The sequence below is a fragment of the Micromys minutus genome, assembly GCF_963924665.1.
Source record: "Micromys minutus genome assembly, chromosome: 16".
NCBI classification, from domain to species: Eukaryota; Metazoa; Chordata; class Mammalia; order Rodentia; family Muridae; genus Micromys; species Micromys minutus.
Window position 1 is genome coordinate 6709957 of NC_137985.1, and position 27507 is coordinate 6737463.

General features: G+C 37.4%; 1 protein-coding gene across 2 annotated transcripts in view; it reads right to left on the bottom strand.

Moving 5' to 3' along the window:
* Positions 1 to 27507, bottom strand: part of CNTN5 (contactin 5) — a gene marked incomplete at its 5' end in the record, with an annotated part of 653203 nt that overhangs the window by 117333 nt on the left and 508363 nt on the right. For both annotated transcript variants that reach the window (XM_080930109.1, XM_080930108.1), the window contains 2 exons: positions 18448 to 18623; positions 20646 to 20773. In XM_080930109.1, the coding sequence (XP_080786235.1) occupies positions 18448 to 18623; positions 20646 to 20773 (304 nt within the window). The remainder of the gene's footprint in view (positions 1 to 18447; positions 18624 to 20645; positions 20774 to 27507) is intronic.

Consider the following 27507-nt stretch of genomic DNA (forward strand, 5'->3'; position numbering starts at 1 on the left):
GAAAACTGATGTTCCGATTGTGTTTAACAGTCACATCAGCATAACAGGGCTTATTTAACTAACCAAACTGGGTAGCAAATACTGTCTCTTTTGGTTAAATATTCATTGGTCTATTAATTTTACACTAAAACTAATTTTCTCTGTTAATGTCTTTTAGACATTACCAATCTACAATTAACAAATCAATTAACTAAAATTCCCCAACTTTCTAAAGGAGAAGACAAACCACATGAATTGGGGAAAAGGTTCTAACTAGATCAAGTGCTTTGGGTTTAATGAAATAGTAGCTGGTCAATTAGTCTGAGCAGTTGATTTGTTTAGTACAGATAATTATAGCATGTAGTGTTTTTAGATCTGTGCATATAATTATTTGTCCAGAGACTCATTCCTCTCACACATGACAACACACATATTATCTAGATACTAGTTTAGTTTTAAGAATCATACCATAACTGAAGAAAAGGATCATTTGACAGTGACATTAACTATAAATTGTGTGCTAGATGGCCTCAGCAAGGACCTTAAAGTTCCTCATGCCTTTGCTGGACCCAGAGCCTTGGGCAACCTCTCACTGTGACTCTGTGCTTCATTCGTTAGCTTTCAGAGGTAGTTGAGAGCACAGCATGCAGATGTTTGCAGTGGGAGTACAAATGGTTATTTTTGAAGCTCATGTCAGCCATGTGGTATAAGTTGAGCCTGAACTCTGCCCAAGAAAAAATAATTTCTAGCTAGTGACAAGCCGTTCAAGTTTTTACTCTTTCAAAGTTTTAGGCCACTGGAAATTTGACTGCAATTAGCATGAATGAGTCCAGATGCAAAACTACCTAACTGAATCCAGTGAAAATGATTGATTCACAGATTAGCCCAACATTTTTTCCCGCCAAAAGCTAAGTAAAACCAAAGTTTAGAACTATGACTAAGAACTTTTGTGATCCGGACTCAACTAAGCAGGGCTCAAAGGGGTTCACAGAGAACTAAGTGACAATTAGGGAGCATCTATATTTCTAACATAGGTCCTTTGAATAGATACTATGATTGTGTAGCTTGGCGTGCTTGTGGGACTTTTAACAGTGGATGTAAGGGTTGTCTCTGACTCTGTGTCTGTTCTTAGGATCCCTTTAGGGTTGCCTCTTCCAGCCTTGATGTAGGGTATGTGCCTAGCCTTATGGTAAATTTTTATACTGAGTTCAGTTGATATCACTGAGAGGACTGCTGTTCTCTTAAGGGAATTGGAGAAAGGAGAGTATGGAGGAGTAGTGGAGGGAGGAGAAACTGTGGACAGGATGTAATGCATGAGATGATGGTGATGCTGATGCTGCTGCTGGTAATAATAATAATAATAATAATAATAATAATAATAATTATAATAACAACTGTGATGCTGTCACAAGGTTTACAATTTGGAAGACTAAAAGTGGTAGCCAGATGACAGCTTATCAGCTTATGACAGTTCACAAAAGTAACCATAGTACTTAGCAATTTCTTCTGTGAAGAGGTAGAGTGTATCATCAGGGTTACTAATGATATGTTTTAACCAATAGAATGTAGCAAGCATGACACTGCACAGGTTACAAGCCTCACTCTAGTTAGTCTTGACACTTCTGTTCTGGAGTCTCAAATACTTGCATTTTTCATGCAAAGAAGGCCAAACTACTTTGATAGGTGATGAGAAACTGGAGGATACTATAGGTCTACCCATATCCAAAAGACTCCTCCAAATTAGTGATCTGAAGTTGATTGACAGCTGACTGCATATGCTGTATTTTGCTGAGAAGAAAAAGAAGTTCCAGAGGAGTCCAACTCAAATTAAGAGTCCACAACAACTAGATAAACAGTTGATTGAAGGAAGGAAACTTTATACTAATTACAGGGGAAATTTGTCAGGAGGAACTCTCATTCCTTAGCATATATTCTTCAAATAAAAAGCACCCATATTCATAAAAGAAACCCTACTAAAGCTCAAAAAATACACTGCACCCCACACAAAAAGAGTGGGAGACCTCAATACCCCACTCTTACCTATGGACAGATCATGGAAACAGAAACTGAACAAAAACACTGCAAAACTAGCAGAGACTTTGAACCAACTAGAATTAATAGATATATACAGAACATATTATCCTAAAGTAAAAGAATACACCTTCTTCTCACCACCCCATGGCACCTTCTCGAAAATTGACCACATAATTGGACACAGAGCAAGCCTCAATCGATATAAGAAGATTGAAATACTCCCATGCATTCTCTCAGATCACCATGGTCTACGGCTGGTCTTTAACAACAACAAAGACAACAAAAAGCCCACATACATATGGAAACTAAACAACACTCTGTTAAACGGTAGCAGGGTCAAAGAAGAAATAAAAAAAGGAATTAAGGATTTTCTAGAATTCAACAAAAATAAAAACACAACATACCCAAACCTATGGGATGCAATTAAAGCAGTACTGAGAGGAAAACTCATAGCCCTAAGTGCTTCCAAAAAGAAACTGGAGAGAGCTTACATCAGCAACCTGACAGCACAGCTAAAAGCCCTAGAACAAAAGGAAGGAGATATACCCAAAAAGAGTAGATGGCAAGAAATAATCAAAATTAGGGCAAAAATAGACCAAATAGAATCAAAAAGAACCATTGAAAAAATCAACAAAACCAAGAGTTGGTTCTTTGAGAAAATCAACAAGATTGAAAAACACCTAGCCAGACTAACTAGAGGGCAAAGAGAGAGTATACAAATTAACAAAATCAGAAAGGAAAGTGGTGACATAACAACTGAAACTGAGGAAATTCAAGAAATCATCAGATCCTACTATAAAAGCCTATACTCAACAAAGCTGGAAAATCTAGAAGAAATGTATGAACTCCTAGACAGATACCAGATACTAAAGTTAAACGAGGACCAGGTAAACCGCCTAAATAATTTCATAACACCTAAAGAAATAGAAGCAGTCATCAAAAGCCTACCAACCAAAAAACCCAGGTCCAGATGGGTTCAGTGCAGAAATTTATCAGACATTTATTGAAGACTTAATACTAATACTCTCCAAACTATTCCACAAAATAGGATCAGATGGAACACTACCTAACTCATTTTTTGAGGCTACAATAACCCTTGTTCCTAAATCACACAAAGATCCTACAAGAAAGAGAATTTCAGACCAATCTCACTTATGAACACTGATGCAAAAATACTCAACAAAATTTTTGCAAACTGAATCCAAGAACACATCAAAATGATCATTCATCATGACCAAGTAGGCTTCATCCCTGGGATGCAGGGATGGTTTAATATAAGGAAATCCAGCAACATAATCCACCATATAAACAAACTCAAAGAAAAAACCACATGGTTATCGTACTTGATGCTGAGAAAACATTTGACAAAATTCAACAACCCTTTCTATTAAAAGTCTTGAAAAGAACAGCAATCCAAGGCCCATAACTAAACATAATAAAAGCAATACACAGCAAACCAACAGACAACACAAAACTTAACAGTTGGAAACTTGAACCAATCCCATTAAAATCAGGGCCTCGACAAGGCTGCCCACTCTCCCCCTACCTATTCAACATAGTACTGGAAGTCCTGGCCAAAGCAATTAGACAAAAAGGGAAATCAAAGGGATACAAATTGGAAAGGAAGAAGTGAAAACATCACTATTTGCAGTTGACATGATAGTGTACTTAAGTTCACTAAAAATTTCTACCAGAGAACTCCTACAGCTGATAAACAAGTTCAGCAAAGTGGCTGGATATAAAATTAACTCAAACAAATCAGTAGCCTTCCTCTACTCAAAGACAAACATGTGGAGAAAGAAATTAGGGAAAAGATACCCTTCATAATAGTCACAAAAACTATGAAATACCTTGGTGTGACTCTAACTAAGCAAGTGAAGGACCTGTATGTAAAGAACTTCAAACCTCTAAAGAAGGAAATCGAGGAAGATCTCAGAAAATGGAAAGTTCTCCCATGCACATGGATTGGAAGGATCAACATTGTAAAAATTGCCATCCTACCAAAAGCAATCTTCAGATTCAATGCAATCCCCATCAAAATACCAACCCAGTTCTTCATAGAGTTGGAAAGATCAATGTGCAATTTCATCTGGAATAACAAAAGACCTAGAATAGCAAAATCCATCCTCAAAAACAAGAAAACATCTGCGGGAATCACAATCCCTGACCTCAAGCTATATTACAAGGCAATTGTGCTGAAAACTGCATGGTACTGGTACAGAAATAGGCACGTGGATCAATGGAATAGAATAGAAGATCCAGAAATGAGCCCTCACGTATATGGTCACCTGATTTTTGACAAAGGAGCTGTAAACATTCAATGGAAAAAGGACAGCCTATTCAACAAATAGTGTTGGTCCAACTGGCACTCAACATGTAGAAGAATGAAAATAGATCCTTTCTTTTCTCCTTTTACAAAGCTCAAGTGCAAGTAGATCAAAGATATCCACATTAAACCAGGTACACTGAAACTATTAGATAAAAAAGTAGGGAAAACCTTTGAATGCATAGGGCAATTCCACTTTTCATGCCCCTGATCATACACACTAACCTTCCCGGCATGCTACCATGGGTGCTGAGGCTGGAGTTTGAATGTCCAGCCTCAGGATTAGAACGTTGCTTGCTAAGTGATCTCCCCAGGGCTTAGTTTTTCTTTAAAACACACATGAAAGACTCTTCCTAGAAGGTTTGCAGCACTACCACTTGCTTTTTTTCAAGGCCAGAGACACAGAGTAACTGGCTCAAAATGAGCAGCAAATGAGAGCACAGTAATCAAAGCTTCTCTCGGACTTTCAGTATTTCTTGGACTGGACTATAACAAATAAAAGTAATACTAATAAACAATCAAATTAGAAAAGTCAACCAGAATATATGTTGTGAAGACATCTGCAGCATCTCATAACCATATTTAATAATACCCTACAACACACTTGGTAAAAATGGTATGTGAAGGGCCAGATGAATCTGATGTGTTTCTTACTACGTCAAAAGAATGATTTCTTACACTGCTAAATATAATGCTATCCCTTCATAGTAAATGCTGTATAAAGGAAATTAGCTACTTTTGTTTCTAAATACAAAATTCTTATGTTTCTATTAGGATATATAATAAAGATATATAGTAAAGAACAGATGATTTTAAAGTAATTAAAAAATCAAAGTAAAAAAAAAACTGTATTTCTAACCTTCTACTAGTTGATTCATCAGGCTTTACTAGTGAGCTTTGTTGAATCCAATTCTAAAAACAAGTATTTCAGCTAATGATATGGCTTTTGATTAATGTATGTTTCTCTTCTACAGTTTCAGTGGTATATTATCTCAGCTCTATGAAGACTGTCCTACCAAGTAGTTTTTAAATCTGCCTGTTTAGTTGGGAGGTTTAGAAAGATGATATCATACATAATCTGATAATTGGTTCCTCTTCTTGATTAGTACTATTCTCTTAACAGTTAACCACCATCCAAAGAGCACACATGGAATGACCCATGGCTCCAGATGCATATATAGCAGATGATGGCCTTGTCGGGTATCAGTGGGACGAGAGACCTTTGGTCCTGGGATGTCTCCATGCCCCAGTGTAGTGGAATGCCAGGGCAGGGAGGTGGGAGGAAGTGTTTGGGAAGGCGAGGGAGCATCCTCATAGAAGCAGGGGCAGGGGAATGGGATGGGGAGATTGCAGAGGTGAAACCAGGAAAGGGTATATCGTTTAAAATGTAATTTTAAAAGTTCAATAAAAAACAAAAAAAAGAAATAAAAATAAAGATAAAAAAGTTCTGGAAAGTGAACTAGACATTTACACTTCAATTTCCTGACATTGATATGTTCACATTTTGGTGGAACAGGTTACCAGTTATGAGGGAGTGATGAAATAGATGATTTTTTATGGTTAAGTAATGTAGATAGTCCTACTAAAGCTGTTCATATTTTAATGTTAATTCCACTTTGCCAAGGACTGCCTAGTCTCATACTCATGAAGGTGACTTTATCTGTACCTTCCCATTTTAATTAGTAAGTAAAGGCAAGAGCTGGTAATTGGGCAGGGGAAGGAAGAGGGAGAAAAACAGGGTTGGAGGTCAGAAGAAAAGGAGAACCAGAAGAAGTTCCAAGATGTACGTTGGGAAGAATGAATTAGATTCAGGTGGACTTATTGGAGTTAAGTAATTATGAACATTTAAAGATTTTATAGGTCTTTATCAATCATATAGAAGGGCAGTTTGTGTCTGTCTATTTGATGAAATCTTATTTTGTAGATGGTTTGTGGATTGAGAGTTTGATATATAAACCTGTATTAAAAGCTACCTGACCTTTAGAGTTGTGTTTGTGTTGAGGTTTGGGGTAAAGAAACACCAGGGATGGAGGCAGTAAACAGGCAGAGTAAACCACCAGGGATGGGAGCTGTGCGGAGGAATGAGATGGGGCAGCTTGGACCGAGCGACAGAGACCACAGTACCCGATAAAAAGATGAGCCTTTTCATTTTTTAATATTTACTGTTGCAAAGTCATTGTTTGTTTTACATATAAACTTAGTATAAAGCATATCTTTCAAATATAGTACTAGGTGTTAGCAGCAAAATACAGGGTAAAAAGTGGCATTGTGAAAAATCTGTGTAGTGTGTCAATTAATAGATGTGTCAGAAAGCACACATTCTGATCTTAGTCTCTTTTTACCGAATTATTTTGTTCTCAGAACTGTCCATCAAATAAGAAGCAACCTCTATAAAGTAGGCATATAGCCCCCAGAAAACTGTTACTTCAATAGCCCTTAATACTGATGTTAGTATTTTAACAGCTACCTTCTAATTCATGTATTCAAATATCATGGAAATCCATGAAAAAAACAAAAACAAAAAACCAAAACCCACTACATGTAATTATGTTATGCGACACACCATTCACCTATGGTTTTAATTTGTGAAACTCTCAAGGCTTTTCTTTGTTAAGTATGTGTACCTTGACAAAACTGCAAGTATGAAAGAAATGCAGACATTTACCTCTTCCAGGTAAATTAAGGGACATCTGTAAACTAGATTCACAGGATAAGACACTGAGTGACTTTCACATGAACTGTGAGGGCAGACTGTTCTTGGAGAATTATTACTTAGCACCTCAGATTTTCCTGTGTGCCTTTCCCACAATTTCCTTCCTTTCTTATTATTGTTTTGTCTCTGAAATTTTTTATTTCTTCTTCAGAAAAGACTCAGATGTGTTTTGGCTTCACAGTCTGCTCTGCTTGAAAAGGTTGGACAAGCTATAACTGTGAGATGGTGAAAACATACTCCTTCTTACTCCCATGAAAGATGTTATGCTTCTTAAAAACAGCCCCCCACAAGCTGTATTCACATATCTTCCATGGGATGCCTGCTATTAATTAGTGGAGAATCTTCCCTTCCTGGACCACTGCCTGGTGGACAGGTACTAATTAATCTTTGTGGACTGCAGATAAATTTAAAAGTCCTATATTGTACACCAATAAATAATCTTATGGCTCCTCAATGAGTCATTACCAGTGATAGTACCTGGTATAGGAACTGTGAATAAGTACAGTGAAATTACTGGAAACCAGAGAAGAAGGTATGTCTTACCATGGTGGTAGTGTGATTAGTCAGATATACCAGCGGGCTCAGTTTGTGGGAAATAATTGTTTTTCATACATAGTTCTCTACATTGACCTTTTCTGCTTCCCTTGGGTAAGGATGAAGACAGGGAATGGACTGCAGTTCAGTAGTTATTTCTAAATTCTCCTTTTCCATTTCTGAGGGCAAGGACATCTTTGAGATGCTGCCTGCTGAGTGATTAAAGCTAGACTTACATTGTAATATGACAATAAGTGGTTCATAAAAAAAAAACCTCGGGGAGTTTGAAAAGCTAAAAGATAAATACATCATAACAGTCAGGCACCCTTTAGAATTTAACACGAAGCAGATGCAGAAAGCAGCATTGTGAAATATAGGCACAATTGCAAAGATGTCTTGGGGATAATGGCTTCTCAAAAGTCTAACTCTCAGAAACTTCCTTTGAGAAACAATGTAGTCATCATTCACAAAAGCAGTGCTTACATAGCAATAGCATGTCAACTTGTAAACCTAAGTCATGCTCACTTGTAAAATCCTAAACCTTATGTGAACCAAAAATAGGGGTGTATTTTGCTTCTCAAAGCTTTCGAAATTACAAAGAAAAATCTAGCATACTACTTTTCAACAAAGGAAAAGTACTAGTGTTAAAATCCTATCATATTATCCATTTCTTTGTCCTACTGGTTAGATTTCATCTCCTCAATTCATAGGTAGATACTGTGCATCCAGTGAGAGCAACACCAAGCCAACAGCATATACCCAGTACTTCAGCAACAGAAGGCATTCTTTAGAACACCTGAAAAGTGTATTACTTATTTTAGGATGTTTGCCAGTGTGTTCTGAGTAAATTTTATATTTGAGAAGCTTGATGATTTCTATGACAGCATGCGATTTTAATATTTTGACAGAAAAATATGATTAAGAAAGCTAGATCAACCTAGATGTCTTTGTCAGCTGAAAAGCTGAGATCCCAAGGAAGAAACATAGTCCTATCACACTCAAGGTATTAAGAAGCCATGGTGAAGAACAATGCCTAGTGTACATTCCTCTGTTTGAACTTTGGAAGAAAAACTAGATTAGGAATATTCATCATGACAATGTCATGAAATCAGATTCAACGAAGCCTCGGTGATAAAATATGGCTGTGAAACAGACATGCCAGTTGTTCAGGCGAATGGCGTTCGGGCTTTCACACCATCTCTGCCCTGGTCCACATGTCTGTTATCAGTGTAGTCTGCTTGCTCTCAGTGTAATAGGTATTAAATAAATGACACATAGGAGAAAAAAAGGGCTAAACATTCCCTGATATATACTTACACTTGTATGTGTAAGTTTAGACCTTGCTAAACTAAGCTTGGCCTGAGTGACTTTCTAGATTTTAACATGCCTCCTCATACTCAGTTTGTATCGAGCTTCGTGTCTCTGTGTGTAGCAGAGTTTATCCTGGTTCCCTGGCAGAGCAGCTAGTTTTCGGCCAATCACAAGCAACTAATCTGTTCCTGCAAGCCTGAGGAAGGCACATAGGTCTCTCTAGCTAATGAGGGGGAACAACTAATTCTAGATGAGCTTGCTAAAAGTATTTCTAGAAATGAATGTAACTCATTCACTGCTACTAAAATTGCAGGAAGAACATTTATCTCCATTACTTGCAAGATGATATAATTTAGTGCTATACTTATTAAGTAGTGATGTAAAATATAACCTTACTAAGCAGATATGCTCTAGGTTTGGTATAGATATCGTTGACACTACTTACTAGCTTGAGTAAAAATCTGATACACAGAAGTCATTCTTGTTTGGGAAAGATGTTTTATATTCTTGAGCTTTGCTTTTTCCATCAAAAAGTTCTATATCATATCATAGACTTTCTACAGTGAGACATACATGACATTTCAAAAGTCCAGCATATCGCTACATTTCTCAGAGATGCTTAGTAGATGACGGGTACTTTTAGTCTGTGACTCTTGTGTGTGTTTCTGGTTGATTGTGTGGCCTGTTTTCTGTTTGTTGTAGTAATGGCATTTGTAACTATGCTTGTCTAAGGACAGGCACAAGAGATGAGGGCTGGCCGTGGAGACTCCTTTGGATGTTCCGTGGGGATTAGCACTTGTGATGGTATGAGGAAAACAAGATTGGACAAAGGGGGGGTTCAAATGTGATGCGATTACACCAGAGCCTCAACCAGTGCCATGGGGCAGTATGGTGCTACAATAGCGCTTTAGTGTGTCCCTGTTTGAGTCAGAGGGCTCACCTGCATAACAGCCCGACATACTCACTGCTGCCACACACTCAACACGTTAAGGAGATGAAAGTTTGTGGGCCTAATCCTTAAACTGAAGACAATTCCCAGAGGAAAACACCAATCATAGCTGTTAGCTGCCAGAATTCCTGGGGAAAGGAGGGCCTCGGTACTGGTACCGAAAGGGGCCCACACCTAATATCACCAGGCTTACTGCTTCGGATAAATGATGTTTTCAGTAAAAATACATTGCCATGTTCTCCAAGTATTTGAACAGACTCACGAGGCGAAAAGAAAAGCAAGAGTGAGAATAAAGACATATTTGGAAGTTAGCTACTTGTCAATCAAAGCTCTTGATAAGTTCTTGTTACTGTTTGAGTTCTTTTGCGCAACTTGAAATGGTAGGGAGATGGTGAGTGTAGACTAGGACCGTAATTTGGATCCTGATTTCAACAAGAGACATTTTATGTGAGTAGAGAGTTGTCATTTTATAAGGAATCCAGTAGCTTCTGTCAGTATTTCTTAAGTAATAGAACATGTGTTATTTATAGCTCACTGCCTTGGGAAGATAAGTTTGTTGAATTGTGAAGGGGAAGATGTTCAATAATCAAGATAAGTTTATTGTTCATTAGTGTGCAAACACATGAATTGTCATAAAAACGTAAATTAAAGTTTAGTATGAATTCTGAAATGAAAAATTTGTCTAAGTTATTTATTGTGAAAAGTGACACATCAGACAAGAAGGGGAAGCAAGTACAAAAAACATCCCTATGTATAAACCTAGGTTAAAGCTGCCATGCGCACGCGCGCGCGCACACACACACACACACACACACACACACACACACACATACACACCAGCAATAGCTCTAACAACCTCTTTTGTTCATTTAGCCACATTTCCAAAGACAGTCAACTGTCAAGTAAATTCATTATTTGGTCACATGGAAAGCAACCAATCAAGATGACTGTAGCCTTATAGACATTCATTTTGAGCTACAGGGTCATAGAAAACCAACTAGCAAAGGAAAAAAAATGTTGGGAACCATGAGTCTATATTTGTTTCTATTTATTTATAGATATGATGTCTTTATAAATACATGTTTAGACTTACAAGCCAAAGGTAGTTAAACATCTGGAGTTTGCAAATCTATGAGAGCACACCTTACTAAAGAGAATGGGAGTTTTCATTTCTCATTCTTTACTACCCCTAACTAATGACCTAAAAATCCACAGGGCAAGTCTACAAAGTAAGGTGATTTATTTTCTTCAGAGACTACAGGAACAAGGCTATCAATGTCCACAGGTAGGACTTTCTTTTACCCTGGAAAGCTTGATTTCTACTCTGTATTAAAACCAAGTAACAAAACTAAAAGCTAAAACGTTGCAGAGTTACCAGTAATTATTCATATCATACTGAGGGCTATGACAACACATCACAAATGACATTATCATCAGAAATTATGCCTATAAATTAACAAAGGCACTTGGCATAATACCATACTTGGGGAGTCTGTTTTGGTGAACTATATTTATTTAATCGTATTTGTTTGCATGTGAGTTCACATGTGTGTACTGGTTCATGTGCATGCTTGTGCAGGCCAGGGGAAGATGTTGTATGTCCAGCCCTGTCACACTTAGTTTTACTGTCTTTAGGCAGGGTTTCTACTTAAACTGGGGTGGGCCACTGTCAGCTAAGGTGACTTGATTCTTGACTATAAATTCGCTCATTGTTGTGATGTTTAGTGTGAATATTCACACCTGTTGAATTTTTTTGGTTTATTTTTCATTTGGTTTTTGTTTTGTTTTGCTTGTTTTGTTTTGTCTGTGCTTATGTGCTCCTGTTTGTACAGGATGGCCTTTTAGCCACCAACCTGTCTCTCTGGCCCAGGTGGACTGTAGTTAAGTGACAAAAATTGTGTATTTTTTAATTGGATGACTCAATTAATCTTGTCCCATATGATGAATTTATCATCAGATTTTGTAGGATATTCTATATTACCAGCATAGCACCATGGTCTCACTATGATCCGACTGCATTGCTCTCTACCAATCATATGTTGAGAATTAAAGGACAGTGTTCTAATTAGAGACTGGTTCAGAGGTTAACATTTCATTGAACTTCAAACTGTGTTAGAAGGATTTTTTTCTCTTGTTACTCAAAACTAGTTACAAAAAAAGAAAAAAAAAGAAATAAACTATTCTATATGAAATCATATTCTAACATAAATTGGTTTTTAGTACTGATGGCATTAGAACTTCTGAAATAAGGGAAGGATGGAACAGAGAAAACTGATTATGCCATGTGTTGTGTGTTAGTCAACAAGAAGTGCTAGAGTGGCTCCTCTGTGGCCATCTTTGGTGCACCATGATTAAAAAAAGGATAAAGCATTATGGTGGAGTCAACTTTTATTATTCCAGAATTCAAAATAAATCAATTTTAGAATCATAGACTGAAGTAGCAGATTCAAATATGTGATCTCATTAAATATTAATATGCACTCAAACAGATAGACATTACTATTTTGAGCTGTGGTAGGAGGGGAGCTAATACCCACTCTGACACTGCACTACATCTTAACAAAGGATGGAAGAAAAGACCTCTCCCTCCCTTTGGTAGAAATGGCCATTATTCATGTTGGCTGCCTAGAACTGTGGTTGTTGGTTGCTTTGTGTCTCGTCCCATTTAAACACGTTGTAGGTGACAAGTTGAAGCTGACAAGAAGCAAATATCTAACAGTGGAGGACTGTTAAAGAGAATAGAGAGTTGTGCATGTTACTAATGGCCAGGATAAGCCAGAGACAACATGCACCTTGGGCTGGGTTTTCTCCAGGTGATCAGTGTGCTGATTAGTGGTCCAGCCCTTCAGGACGTCCTCATGCTGATTTGATGGTGAAGCTGCAGTAGAACCCTCTGGTCTCTAATGCCCTGTACAGCAAGTCTGCGAAGCTTATTGAATTTTACTCTAGTTGAACTTTTCAGAATTGGAATGATCCAATCACAAGATCATTCTGTTCTGAAAGTCTGACTCCTCAGGAAAGATACTCATTCTCCAAAGATCAGCAAAGGGCCGAGGCATCAGTAATGGTGAAACAGCCATGGTGAGAGCTTTTGTCTGAGACAAACTGTCTAAGCATTACAGGGTTTCTATTCTGGTTTCCTTTTATTCACCTACAACTGTGTAAAACCCATGGATATAAATTAGACATGCTTATGATGATTACACTTTGAAAATGAGCTATTAAAATCACTTGTCCCAGCACCCCACTTCGCTGGGGAGCTTTGGCAATATATAGTTGTGGGAGATGTGGTGGGCTGCTAGGTTAATTCTGTTTCAGAGGAAGGACACATACTTAAGAATATATGGCAGCCTGGCAGGAACCAGACATGAATGTGTCCTCAGAGGCTCAAACTTCAGACTGAACACGGGGACCCTAATGAAAGAGTTAGAGAAAGGACTGAAAAAGCTGAAAGGTTTGCACCCTCATGGGAACAATAACATTAACAACAGCCAAGGCAATGAGATAGAGAGGGTAATTGGGAGGGGGAACATTTTTATAGAAGCAAGTTGAGGGGGAAGAGGGAGGGGAGTTGGGGGGGGAGGGTATAACATTTGAAATTTAAATAGAGATAATCCAATAAAATTGAAAAAATAAAAACAAAAAAACAATCTATGGCTGGATAATAGTGGGAGAAAACAAGATAAAACAGGACAAACAATTGGGTGTTTGGGAAAATGTGGATCTAGGAGAAGTAAGAAGAGGGAGTTAATATGAGCAAAACATGCTATATGATATTTTCAAAGAGCTACTTTTAAAAATGAGAAAAAAAATAATGTAAAGTAAAATCCTCTCCCAGTTTTCTGCCCTTCTGGTCTCACTGGTAATGGAATAGTTCCCTTAGAAGTATTTAATTTATTATTGTTGAAGGGCCAGTGCACACATTAATACCCAAAGAACAGCATGTATTACTGAGCCCAAGTACAGCCACTCACTAGTCCTTGCCCAACATCGATGCAGTTTCCTTTCTCCCACCTTGATTATATTTCCTGACCTTATCCTAATGTATACATTCGAGATCAGGTATAGCAGAAAGTGTGCTCCGTGAAGTAACATGAATTAGTATGGTTGTTCTGAGAATCAATAGCATTTGTATAGCTTAGAGATTTGTAAATAATAGATGGTCAATTAATTTTCTTATTTATCTCTACAAGAACAAAAGGTCATATTAATCTTTCTTGAATGGTTTCCAACAACATTTAACTATGATAAAATTAGCAATTAATTTTCTTTCAATTCTTCAAAGAACATCTCAGTAAATGACAGAGTCAGGCCTCTAGTATATAACTCTCCAGCCGCAGATACTGAATGCTAATGTTGTATGCATGTACTCCCACCGCTAGGCACAAATAGGATTTTTTAATGTAATATTTTTATGAGTTACTTAATAATCTATATAATCTTTATCTTTTCTAAAGACTGGCATCAATTATTTTATTTTTATCTCTCATGTGTTCAAACAAGAATTGGAAACATATTAGTCAGGCAAAGAATACAGTGAGGGTAAACTTTGTAAAGCTGAGTCAATATGGTTTGGAAGTCTACAGCCTTTTAAACTTGTTACTCTAATTTAAAATTCACTGACATGGCTTGGAAAAGTGCTACTATTTTATTTATTCAGAGGTGGGGCAAAGTCTATGTCCTGCCTTCTTATGTTTTTCTTTTCTGAGTATGATGACACCAAAAGAGGAAGGATTGCACAAGCAAAGTACTCACTCTGCCTTGGCATTAGGGAGTCAGAATACAGACTCCACAATGGAGTTTTTTAATAGACTATCCTGATGGCAACCCTGTGACAATCTCTTTTCTCCTCCAAATAACAGCTAGCAAATCACAGTGCAGGAGATTCCGGACTGCTGTGCTTGTCAGTGCTGTGATTACTTATGACTTAGGAGATTGACATTTGTTATGGTCCCTAATAAGGTAGTTAATATTTTCAAGTTCCCAGGAAAGTATGTGTCCCATACACTTGTCAATAAAGACTAAAACTCTGAGTTCATATGACAGTGACAGGTGCTCTTCAAACAGCTCTAGAGTGGACATATATGGAGACTGCTGACTAATGGGAACAATGTCTCAGTAAATGTCAATACTTTTATTTGACAAGAACATGGCTCTTTGTAGATAATCCTTATGATACCTGTTTCTTTCTCATAACTTTTACTTAGCCAGACTGGATTGGATATAAATTTACAACTATTCAATCACTGCTCTACACTGATGGAGGATCTTTCCGAAACCAAATTTGAGCCCTATGGTTCTCACCTACATTCAGTGTACTACTACAATTAGTAGGGTTCACGAAGCAATGCCTCACAAAATGTAGCTGCTGCTACTTTCTCTTAATGGTACTCATCTAATATTGACCTCACCTGTTGTCTACTTTCAAACCATCACTATGTCATCTAGTCTACCAGTTCTTTCCTCTTTGCTTCTAAGACATGCTATCACTCATTCTGCCTTTCTGCTATTTCTTGACATTTTTATTCTTTGAAATGATGCAGGTTTTTTTGTAGGCTTCTGGTGAAATCCTGCCCACTCAACAGCTATTCAGAAAGTGACTCTCTCTGCTTCATGCTTACATCCAGGTGTGATAACAGAACTGCTCTCACCTCACTGAATTGTGTTCTTTTGAAGGTGAAGGGCTATATTTTCACTGTAGGTCTTCAACATCACTTAGCTTACTATGTTGAAATGTTTTTAAAGAATATATTCACTAGGTTGCCCTATTCGTAATATAGTCAAATCATTTGCCCAAAGAAATTGCATAGAATTCGATGAAACATTTACGGATAGTTTGCTTGGCCCCTTCTAGTGATGGGTTCAGTAAGAGACTCACTCCAAATAAGCCAATTTGCCAGCTTTGTCAAACAAGTCCTTAGGAAAGAAGACAAACAGAAGCCTTTCATTGGTTGCAGGTCAATTCTGTTATTCTTTATGGACATGACACAATCCTGTCTTTTTCTATTTACTCCTTTCAAATTCAGTCCCAAAGCTATTGTCTTTGTTAAACATGGCAATTTACAATATATACAGATGTTTTGCAAAAGCCCTACAGAGGGATTTATGCAGCTGTACCTACAAACCAATCCAAAAATTATGGAATTCCTAAATGAACTACTGTGAGACTTAGGTCTATTCTTATAATCTGTTGAGATGCTAAATATTAGCTATGGGTATTTCCTGAATCTTCACTCTGGAGGTCTGGTTAAGTCATTTTACCCTGCAATATACTACGTGGCAATAAACTAACAGACTCGGCCTTTCTTTCCTAACTCACTGTCCTTATCCCTGCCCTCATGTCTCTGTTGGAGTTATCAGCTGTTTTAGTGCAGCTGAAAACATCCAGAGCTTCAGACATAGATTGTCTCTGTGCATTCCTGGTCCCACTTGCTTTCTTACTCCTACAGATCCCTAATGTTCCAAGATCCCTGTGCCTTGGCTTCATAGTTTAGAGTTCTTCTTATCTTTCTGCACTTTCAGACTCTCCCCTTCAAGTTCTTGGGTAGAAGCACTAACTCAATGGCCTGTACACCTCCCTTCCTAAAAATGCTCCCCACCCTTTTACTCTAGAGCATTGTGACTGTCCAGACATAACATTGCGGGGCAGCAGGGGCTGAAGGAACCTCATGCCATTCTCTGTTTTTCCCAGTCACGCAGTGCTGTTCTCTCCAGCCTATATTCTTGAGGGTTTAGAAAACCTGATAAGCAATTATTTTTGTAGTTCTCAACTCCAGTTTGATGAAATATTTTAAGTAAACACATATTTCTGGAAATCATTTCAAATCTGCAAAAGACCACAAGTCTTATATTGCTTTAAAACTAGAGTATTTTCACTGCACAGACTACTTTTAATGTGGCTTGTAACTGTGTATCAGGTTGTCACAGAATATGGGGTCTTTGACCTCTTCAGAAAAAGATACCATGGGGGTAGAGTAGGCCTTTGTGAAAAAAATAACAACAAAGATATTAATTTATAGAAATATCAGCCCAAAATGGTCATCCCTAAAAGTTAACAACAAAAGTTCTTTCATCTTTTAACTTTTCAACGTCCATAAATTTTTCTATTGCTCTTCTAAAATGTAGGACATACTTCTAGGTAGAAAGTCATTGATGATTTCAGATATATTTTTACTTTATGTATTTTATTGGTCAAAATGGATATTTAAAGCTAATCCTGAGAAGATATACTTTTATCAGTTTATTTTTGTTACGTAGGAAATATTTTTGTTTCTGCTTAATGATGTAATAAAAATCTTAAAGAAAAATTAAGTCAATGTTAGGAAAAAACATGTAAGTTTTAAAAATAAATTTGACACAATCTAAATATTTTATACACAACTTAGTCAATATAACTACTCATTGAGGTGATTAATAATTCAGTTAGCAAGAGCTTCTCACATATTCTTTCCTCTTGGCTGCAAAGTAAACTGGGATAATTTGGAAAAACATGTTTAATTCGGGTCATACTGACAAGTGCAATATCATTCATTTCTCTTTTCTAAATAAAATGATATGAGGCAAGTCTACATGGTGAAGGAGTTTAAAAGTTATCTGGTCCAGATTTTCACTTTCTGTTTTGAGAAGAAGGCTTAAAGGAAATGTCTGTGGTTGATGAGGAATGAAATTAAACTTTATCCCAACAATTACGAACTTTTGGTCTAAAACTTTTTAATGTATGATATCATAGAATCATATGTTTTATATATATATATATAAATATATTTTATATATATATATATATAAACTTTATGTTAAGTCCAATATCAACAATATTCCTGATATCAACAATAACATTTTAGATTAACTTTTAGATATAAATTTATTTAGGCCAAACTTGCCAGTTATTATAGAAAAAAATCTGGCCTACATCACAGTTTTTACCATATGTTCTATGACCTTTATTACTCTGTAAGTAAGTTGCTCTTTGTCTCAATGAGGCCATGGGAAAGGGGCCTCCTCTTACTTCTTTATGGAGCTCAGAAACTGGGGTAACCTGTGCTATACAGTGCACAAGATTTCTCTTTTCATGGGGTCACTTACCATGTACATATGTAATATTCAATTTCACGAAAATGCAGAGATTGGATGATAAGACACGTTCATGTCTATAAATGTTTATGGGGATCTAGTGAACATGTGTAATTATGGGCTGCAGGCTTAACTTTAGCTGAAGAGAAACTGAATAGTTTCCAGAAGCTACTATTTCTTAGGGAATAAGACAGACTTATTTCTTTCCTGTATTCTAGTTATTGTTAATAATTCTTTAAAGAGGAGAGTGACCTCTTTATGTAGCAACACAACTTCTCAAAACATAATGAAAAAGGCAATGTTGTGATTAAACTAATTTAGCAAGGGCAAAGTAACCAGACTCACATAAAAAATAGCTGCAGAATTCCTGCTGGGGTCTGAAATGCTATTTTCAGTTAGTAGTGGAAAACAATTTTTTAATGATGTGAGATTTTTTCTCTATGTTCTTGAACTTTCATAGATGAAACATTTTTACATTTGAGTCAAAACATGTAAAATGACTACACAAGAAGCAAAAGTATATAAACTTACAGCCCTTATGCTTTCAAAATGTCCGCCTTCTTTCTCAAAATCAATAGGTTGTCCTTTTAGTGTCCAGTAGAAAGTTACATCCAAACTGGAGTCGTGCATGGCTTTGCAATTGAGGACAATGCTCTCTCCAACTGTTAACTCTGTTCTTTTAGGAGTAAGCTCTATTCTTGTGGGCTCTGTTGGGGCAGAAACACACGCATTAGTTTAATCACCTCCCTATACCTTTCGTACCCTGAGCTGTAGAGAGAGCTTCAACATGGAACATTAACAATTATACAAATTTTGATTTTGTATCTTCAGCTATGTTATCAGAACCTGGACCACTGGGGTTCTGTTTCTTTGTTTGTTTGTTTTGGCAGCTGCATGTTTTATTATACTTTTCGAAATAATTAATGTTTTAGACTTTCCATGTGGATTAGGGTTGAACTTGAACAAATGACAAGTGATTTTAAAACTAGAAACAAGGGCTAGATGGGTGGTCAGAGAGTGAAGAGAACTTGCTATTCCTGCAGAGGTTGAAGCTCGATTCCAAAAGCATCACACAACTGTTGGCAATGCTGCTCTAGGGGATCTGATGCCCTCTTGACGGCTATGGGGCCAGGCATGCATACGGGAGAGAGCATATATCCGTGTGAAATAAAATGCAAAACAGCTAGAAACAACACTTGGCCTCATGGGTAAAAGAACGAAGGAAAGAGAACCTGGGGCCTGTCTGATCATCTTTATAGGTACTTAAAGGAACCTTTACAGTGGAAGATTATATATAAATATAAAATATCATATATATAAAGCGGGAGGCAAAATGCATGGGAAATTTGTTTGTCGTAAGGTATGACAGTTTAAAATGCAATGATTCTGTCCCATTAGTATTTCAATAAGCTAAAGAAATGTAATCCTACCATCTTGGGCTTGCTTTGTGCTGGACAAAATCCTCTACAATCTGAGGAGAGGCAGAAGAGGCACTGTCTGACTAATTATGAAATATCATTTTTGATTCTTTGTTGTTTACCTATATAGGACCTTTAAAAATCTGAGTGATCATGGCTTTAGTTTACCAACAATATTCTAACTGCTTACTAGTGACATTTGAATTTCAAAAACTTACATTTTAATATTATTTGTATAGTCATAGAGGAACATTGAACCAATTAAATGGGATCAGTAATGCCCCTGAGAATTAAGGGTAAATAAATGACTGTGATGTGATGTGTTGTGAAGTAAGTAAAGTAGGGATGGAGACAGACTTGTTTTTTTCTCTTCTCTCCTCCTCAGAGTCCTACTGTGGACAAGGAAAGACATAGGTAAGGAGTTTGTCAGTGAGCTTCATTTTCTTCAGTACTCTTTCAGTTGTGAGAGGGAGCTCTCACAAGAGAGTGAGCCCTCGCTACCTCTGCAACCTTTTCATGCCTAACATCCCTTAGAGCAGTTCTGAGGAAAAAAATTAAGTTGAGGACAAGAGTGACTCTTGAAGATTAAGTGTGGCCTCTTGAGGTCATACTCTGCTTGCAACTCTAGATCATGGTTTCCTCAGACAGGACAGGTAAACACAGTGTGCCGTAGCTGAAGGATTGTAGGGACAGACGGGTTCTGAGTGAGTTTTTCACTTCATTCTCAGTTAAGGAAGAGCATGAACCATTGATAAATATGTGTGGAACCATCATTAATTTATTAGAATATGAGAACTTTATCCCCATTGGGAACTGACAAAGACTGGGACACTGGGTTGGATGCCAGTAATGTTTGATGTACATATTTTTTTAAGATTTATTCATTCTATGTATATGATTACACTGTAGCTGTCTTCAGACACACCAGAAGAGGGCATCAGATTCCATTACAGTTGGTTGTGAGTCACCATGTGGTTGCTAGGAATTGAACTCAGGACCTCCAGAAGAACAAGCAGTTCTCTTCACCGCTGAGACATCTTTCCAACCCCTACATGGAATTTTATAACTAAACAGTTTCTAGAAAAAAGATGGGGTCCCAGCTGGGAGCTATTGTTCCAATATCTGTTTCCAGTCTTTAAATAATGGAAGTGAACTTTTGTGCTAGTTCTGTTTCTAACAAACTTTAAAACTAAGCCATTCACGTGAATCAATGCAAAGGCATGTATATGCACATTGTATTTACTTTATTTTTTATGATAAAACTAGGATGCCAAAGCTGTAAAATATCAAGCAAGTTGTCTGTTCTCTTACCTTTGACAGACAGGGAAGCTGTAATCTCTGCAGAACCGAAGATGTTCACCCCTTGGCAAACGTACTTTCCCTCATCTGCTTTAGAAGCGTTTAGGATCCGCAGGCTTCCGTCTGGAAGAATAGCTATTCTGAAAATTATTAAAAAAGGGTTTGTTCCCATTTCAGTGCAAAACAACTAAATGGCAAAAACTTCTGACGAAGCCCAAACCATCTCTCCGCTGAGAGATTCTAAGTACGAGGAAGGATCCCTGTTGAAAATAAGAAGTGATAGATGCTTGTGACGTTTTACAATTGGAGGCAGTAAATTCACTTAACATCTTCTTTCATCCAATAGATGAAGAAACTTACAAGTTGCTTCTCTTGTGATAGTTTTTGACAGTTAATTTTAAAAGTGGCAGAGAAAGGTGACTCTGAATTTAGCTATTAGAGCTGGATACTATAATATTACCTAGCTGTATTTTAAAATCAAACTTACGAATTTCACCTTAAACCAAAGGTGACCTCAAAAATCAAATAGAAAAAGAATCATGATAGAAACGCAGAAGAGGACTCCTACAGACATAGAATTAAGTGGACACAGCTGAGCAGAGATTAGTGGCTGCCCCAGCACATTGCGGGGTAAATGTAGCCTGCAAACCGGGCTGTTCACACTGCACTCTCTGGTGTAGGAATGTGATTCCCCTGACTGCAACTGGGCTCTTCCACAAACTGTGGTAAAAGCGGATCTTTGGTTTTCTATAAAGGTGATAAATTAAAGCATTATTAAAGTTTTAGAAGTTCAGTGCAAATGAGGTTGACATTTGCAATGACCACATTATCCTATGTATTTATCATTCTGGGAATTTATGTACTTCAGATTTAATTTGCACTTTGGTGCTTTCTTCCCTTGCAGGCTTGTGAAGTGTAACCCACAATTTCGCTAGCACAGCAACCTGCCCAAGCTGTTTGAAATGAAGAAGGAGCCTTTGGGCTTTAGGTGGCATGTTCTTAGACTCTAGACCAACTTCTTTAGCAACCAGAAAGTCACAGAGTGGCTGTGAGCTTAAGAAACAGTGGCATTAGTGAATCGAAGACTCCAGAATTAAGTCCTCAGGTTTCTGACAACCGCTTATTCCATGGAACTAACCTGAGAATATCAAAGAAAAATGCCTGAGTTTGGTTGACTGAGTTTTTTCATGTTCTTCTAGGATGTAAGTTCAGTTTGGCTTGTCACCTGGCCCTGACTGCGATACAGAGCTTTGAACATTATAACAATTGATAAAAGACTCTGGGCTATCAGAAGATAGTGTCCAATGAATTGCTATAGATAAAGATACCTGTTTAAACTCTATGATTTTAACTGTAGCTCACTCTTGATTTGCAAGATGAAAGAATGAAAATCAACTCAGAATCAAGACAGACTTCAAATGCAGAAGCTTGTCTTCTAGTTTATCTGGAGAGACACTACTTGAGATCCATGGAAAATACAGAGCTTATAAACACCATGTGATCTGTGGTGGGAGTAATGAATCAGCAGTTAAAAGCACTTGGTGTGCATGAAGAGCACCTGAGTTTAATTCATAGCACATTTGTGTGGGAGCTCACAATTGTCTGTAACCTCCAGGCGAAATAATGGCCTCTTTTGGCTGTCATGGTTACGTTCACACACACACACACACACACACACACACACACAAACAGAAAGAAGCCCATATGCATATCACTAAAACCAAATATTATTAAACATTATATAATCCATTATACTTGAACACAAATTTAAAATTTAAATAAAAAATTTTAATGTTACATACTCCTCCAATTTTTTATTATCTGGAAAGTACTCACTTATTTTGAAACAAGGAGAAGGTAAATTTATTACAGCATATCCCCAATAACATATAGTGAAATTATATAGTTGAAAGCAAAAGATATTCTTTTGAATACAGAACTCCATATTTTTTCATGAATTACAGACTGTTGACATTTAATTTACTATACTTTTCACAAATGTGAAAATTTTAATATCTTGAAAATATTTAGACTTTACCAACTTGAAAAAAAGTGTAATGTAAGTATAGAAATTTGTCTTCAAAGTTCCTCTGTTTCAAAGAAATACATGTATGTGAGACACAGGCAGTGTTTCAGCTATTGATGAGTGTGATCTCATTGACAAAAGATATCCTAATTCTCTTCTTCTTGTTGTGGCAAATTATCCTGACTAAAAAAATTACGTCATGGAAGAAAATGTTTCCTTTAGCTCACAGTTCTTAGTCACTGTTCATCAGAGCAGGGAGGTCAAGGCAGGACCACAAAAGAGGTAATTATATCCACACCCAAGAGCAGAGAAAGGATGGATATGTGCATCTCAGCCAGTATTCATCTTCTTTTCAACACTTCTACAGTCCAAGATCCCCCTCTCTAAGAAACAATGCTGCTCACAAGGGGCTGGGTCTTTATACACCCATTAACATAATTAAATAATACCCACAGACATATCCAAGGCCAATCTGATCTAGACAATTATTTGCTGAAAAATGTTTCCAAGGTGATTCTAGATTATGTCACGTTGATAATTAAAATCAAACATCATATTAAGTAACAAATCTTTCTTTAAAAAGATGAGCTATGGATATACCTGTACTTCAGATCACCAGTTTATTAGGGAAAATGAAGGTTTTTGAATGCTATGTTAAATAGCACAGTATGTCATTTAACTAAAGTTTTATCTTCTGACTTAAAATGTAAATTTTTACCTGATTTTTTTCTATCTTGGAAAAGACAAAGGAGATAATGAATGTGATTTATAATCATAATGTCTGGCTACCACACACATAATTACTTAGATAACTGAAGATTAAATTAATATTTCCAGCCTCATTATCTTCTCGTCTTTCTTGTTACTATTTGACTGCTATATTTTGGGATGTTCAGATTTGGGAATTAATTATGTTAAGACATCCTTGGACTTGGAGTTGGATAGCAAAGGGGTGGGGAGCAAAAGCCGGTATATAGTGCCTTGATGTGAAGCCACAGTGGCCCCGATTTCTAGATTCCATGACTTTTGTTCTTACCTACAATTAATGACTAGATCTCTGTTGGGTTAATCTGCCCAATCTTCTCGTTTATCAGCAGGCCTTTGGCTCACAGGACATATTGTTAAGAACTTGATGTGTGTGTTTTCTTCTATGGCCAGTTTCATCTCTCTCATGGAACTCCTGTTAGACTTCTTCACTTAATGTAGATCTTTCCACATAGACTGTTTAGCTAAGACAGGAAACAGTTAATTTTGTTGCAGCTATATAGTTAGTGGCTGTGTCAATCAGTGCTGTTGTACTGGCAGAGGATCTGAGAGAGTGGATTTGACAGGAAGGGAGATTTAGATTGGCTCAGTGAAAGAGGTTTTTCTCCATGGTTGTCTGGTTCCATTGCTTTGGGTCTGAGGATGGACAGACCATAATGGAGGTGTACGTGAAGTGTGAAACATCACCTATTAGAATCCAGATGCTAGTGAGTAAAAGATGACTAGAAATAAGGTCTGCCAAGCCAGAGAATTTCCTGAGTTGTGGCCTGCCTCCTAGTTGTCCCCGTGCCAATAAAGACTGAACAAATAAAAGTACTAAATTATAAATGCATCAGTGTAATTATGACATCGCCATTTTCATGATGCGAGAACCTCTTAGTATTCAAAACTTAAACAGGAGTCTTGGAGATGCCTAGTGTCTAAGCCTTGACAGTCATTAGGCTTCTATAGTAAAGTTTGATCTCCTCTCTCAGTACCCGCACTCCCCATGCCCCTCACCACACCATCTCCTTGTATTTGATCTCCTTCCTTTCTTTTCCTTTTCGTCTTCTGCCTTTGAATTTTTATGTTTTTAACACATTGTATATCTTTTTTATACTTTTTTTATTGAAAATGTACTTTTTGAATACACTGTATCCTGATTGTGGTTTTTTTCCCTCCACTCCTCTGATAATATCCCTACCACCCCTCCCATCTACACCCACCCATAGTCTTTCTGCCTCTTCTTAAAAAATAGAGGTGCATCTAAAGAACAATAACAAAGACTAAACAAAACAGAACAAAGTTTATTGGTAACAATATCTGTGCATGGAAAAGAAAGAGGGGAAGAGTGGGGGGGTTGGAAGGTGTCTGTCTGTCCTGCTAAGCTCACAGATGTGGTGTATTTGGACACTACTATCCTTTAGCCTTCTTTATCCCAATTCTCTCAGAATATCCTAGTTCAGATGTCCACAGGGCATGTATGTGTGGAGTACACAGCTACATGTGTGTTGCTTTTTGCGTATACTCACATTCCTCAGTTAACTGTGTTGTCTGTTTCCTCTTCATATTTTTAACCACTTTATTTTAAAAAACAAAAATAAATGTATAAATTTTAAGCATTTTTGCATAAAAGTATACAAATACATTTTTCTCAGTGCTTGTTTCTTTTTTAAAGGTTTGATAGTGTGCTTTAAGATCTTACTCATTACAATAAGCATAAAGTACATGTAAAACAGAATGTAACCTGGAATTAGTCAAAGTTTTCTTGGTGTGTAAAGATTAAGCATAATGGGTTTTTTTTTCCTCTTTTCTTTCTTTTTTTTTTTTTTTCTTGAACTTCATATAGTCTGTGAGTTGTTTCTGGGGTGTTCAGAGCTTTCTGGGGTTAGTATCCAATTATCAGTGACTGCATATTTTGTCTGTTCTTTTGTGACTGGGTTACCTCACTCAGGATGATATTCACTAGATGCATCCAATTTCTTAAGAATTTCATAAAGTCATTGTTTCTGATAGCTGAGTAGTACTCCACTGTGTAAATATACCATATTTTTTGTATCCATTCATCTACTGAAGGACATCAGGGTTCTTTCCAGCTTCTGGCTATTAAAAATAGAGCTGCTATGAACATTGTGGTGCATATGTCTTTGTTGTATGTTGGAGCTTCTCTGGGGTATATGCCCAGAGGTGGAATAACTGGGTCTTCAGGTAGTACTATGTCCAATTTTCTGAGGAATTGCCAGACTGATTTCCAGAGTGATTGTACCAGATTACAACCCCACCAACAGTGGAGAAGTGTTCCTCTTTCTCCACATCCTCGCCAGCATCTTCTGTCATCTGAATTTTTGATCTTGGCCAATCTGACTGGTGTGAGGTGGAATCTCAGGGTTGTTTTGATTTGCATTTCCCTGATGGCTAATGATGTTGAACACTTATATAGGTGCTTCTCAGCCATTTGATATTCCTCAGTTGAGAACTTCTTGTTTAGCTCTGTACCCCATTTTTAATAGGGTTGTTTGGTTCTCTGGTGTCTAGCTTTTTGAGTTCTTTGTATACCTTGGATATTAGGCCTCTATCTGATGTGGGGTTGGTAAAGATCTTTGCCCACTCTGTTGGTTGCCATTTTGTTTTCCTGACAGTGTCCTTAGCCTTACAGAAACTTTGCAATCTCATTAATATGCCTTATAATATAGCTTGAGGTCAGGGATGGTGATTCCCGCAGATATTTTCTTGTTGTTGGGGATAGATTTCGCTTTTCTACGTCTTTTGTTATTCCAGACGAAATTGCACATTGCTCTTTCCAACTCAATGAAGAATCGGGTTGGTATTTTGATAGGGATTGCATTAAATCTGTAGATTGCTTTTGGTAAGATGGCCATTTTTACAATGTTGATCCTTCCAATCCATGACCATGGGAGATCTTGCCATTTTCTGATCTTCCTCGATTTCCTTCTTTAGAGGTTTGAAGTTCTTATTATACAGGCCCTTCACTTGCTTAGTTAGAGTCACACCAAGGTATTTCATATTTTTTTGTGACTATTGTATAGGGTATCTTTTCCCTAATTTCTTTTTCCACATGTTTGTCTTTGAGTAGAGAAAGGCTACTGATTTGTTTGAGTTAATTTTTATATCCAAACACTTTGCTGAACTTGTTTATCAGCTGTAGGAGTTCTCTGGTGGAGTTTTTGGGGTCACTTAAGTACACTATCATGTCATTTGCAAATAGTGATGTTTCTACTTCTTCCTTTCTAATTTGTATCATTTTGATTTTCTTTTCTGTCTAATTGTTCCAGCCAGTATTTCCACTATTATGTTTAATAGTTAGGGGGAGAGTGGGCAGCCTTGTTGAGTCCCTGATTTTAGTGGGATTGCTTCAAGTTTCCCACCGTTAAGTTTCATGTTGGCTGTTGGTTTGCTGGTGGCAGAATGCCTGAGCATCTATTCTGTATGCACAGGCTGCTGGCTGATAACAGATAGCCCAAAGCAGGGTTCCTGCTTCCCTGAACCAAGCAGAAATCTCTCTGATCCCTGACTACTGGGAATGCCTTCTCACCAGGCCTGTGTCCCTGGATCTCTGCTGTTCCTGGTGGCAGATGGCACCTGTTCTGTGTCCTTTTCCTCTTTAACATATAGCTTCTTTGTAGAAAGTGAGGGCACAATGGCCCTGGTGCCCCTCTGCATCAGGCTGCTATTGTCTCTCATCCCACCTGGTTGCTGGAATGCACTGGTGAAGTGATGAGTGGCCGGTTTCCTCGGCAAAATGTGAGAGTGGGTCTGGATAAGAGAAGGCACAGGTCAAATTACATCACAGTAGGCCCAGATGGTGAAAGACAATCTGTGACATGGAATTTTAGTTTAGAATGTGTAAGCTGGATCATCAAACCTCATTTTACTAATTGAAAAACTCCAAATCAAGGAAATAAAAATGACGTGTGAACCCATCAGATTAGAAATGAAGAAAATTATGAAGGATTCCTATGTTGCTCTGCAGTAAGCGATCCTGACAGGTTTCTCTCATTGCAGAGCACATAACAAACTCGAAAATGCTTTCCTTTCAGGATTGTTTTACTCATTTCCTCCTTTAGATCCAGAAGGATGGATTGC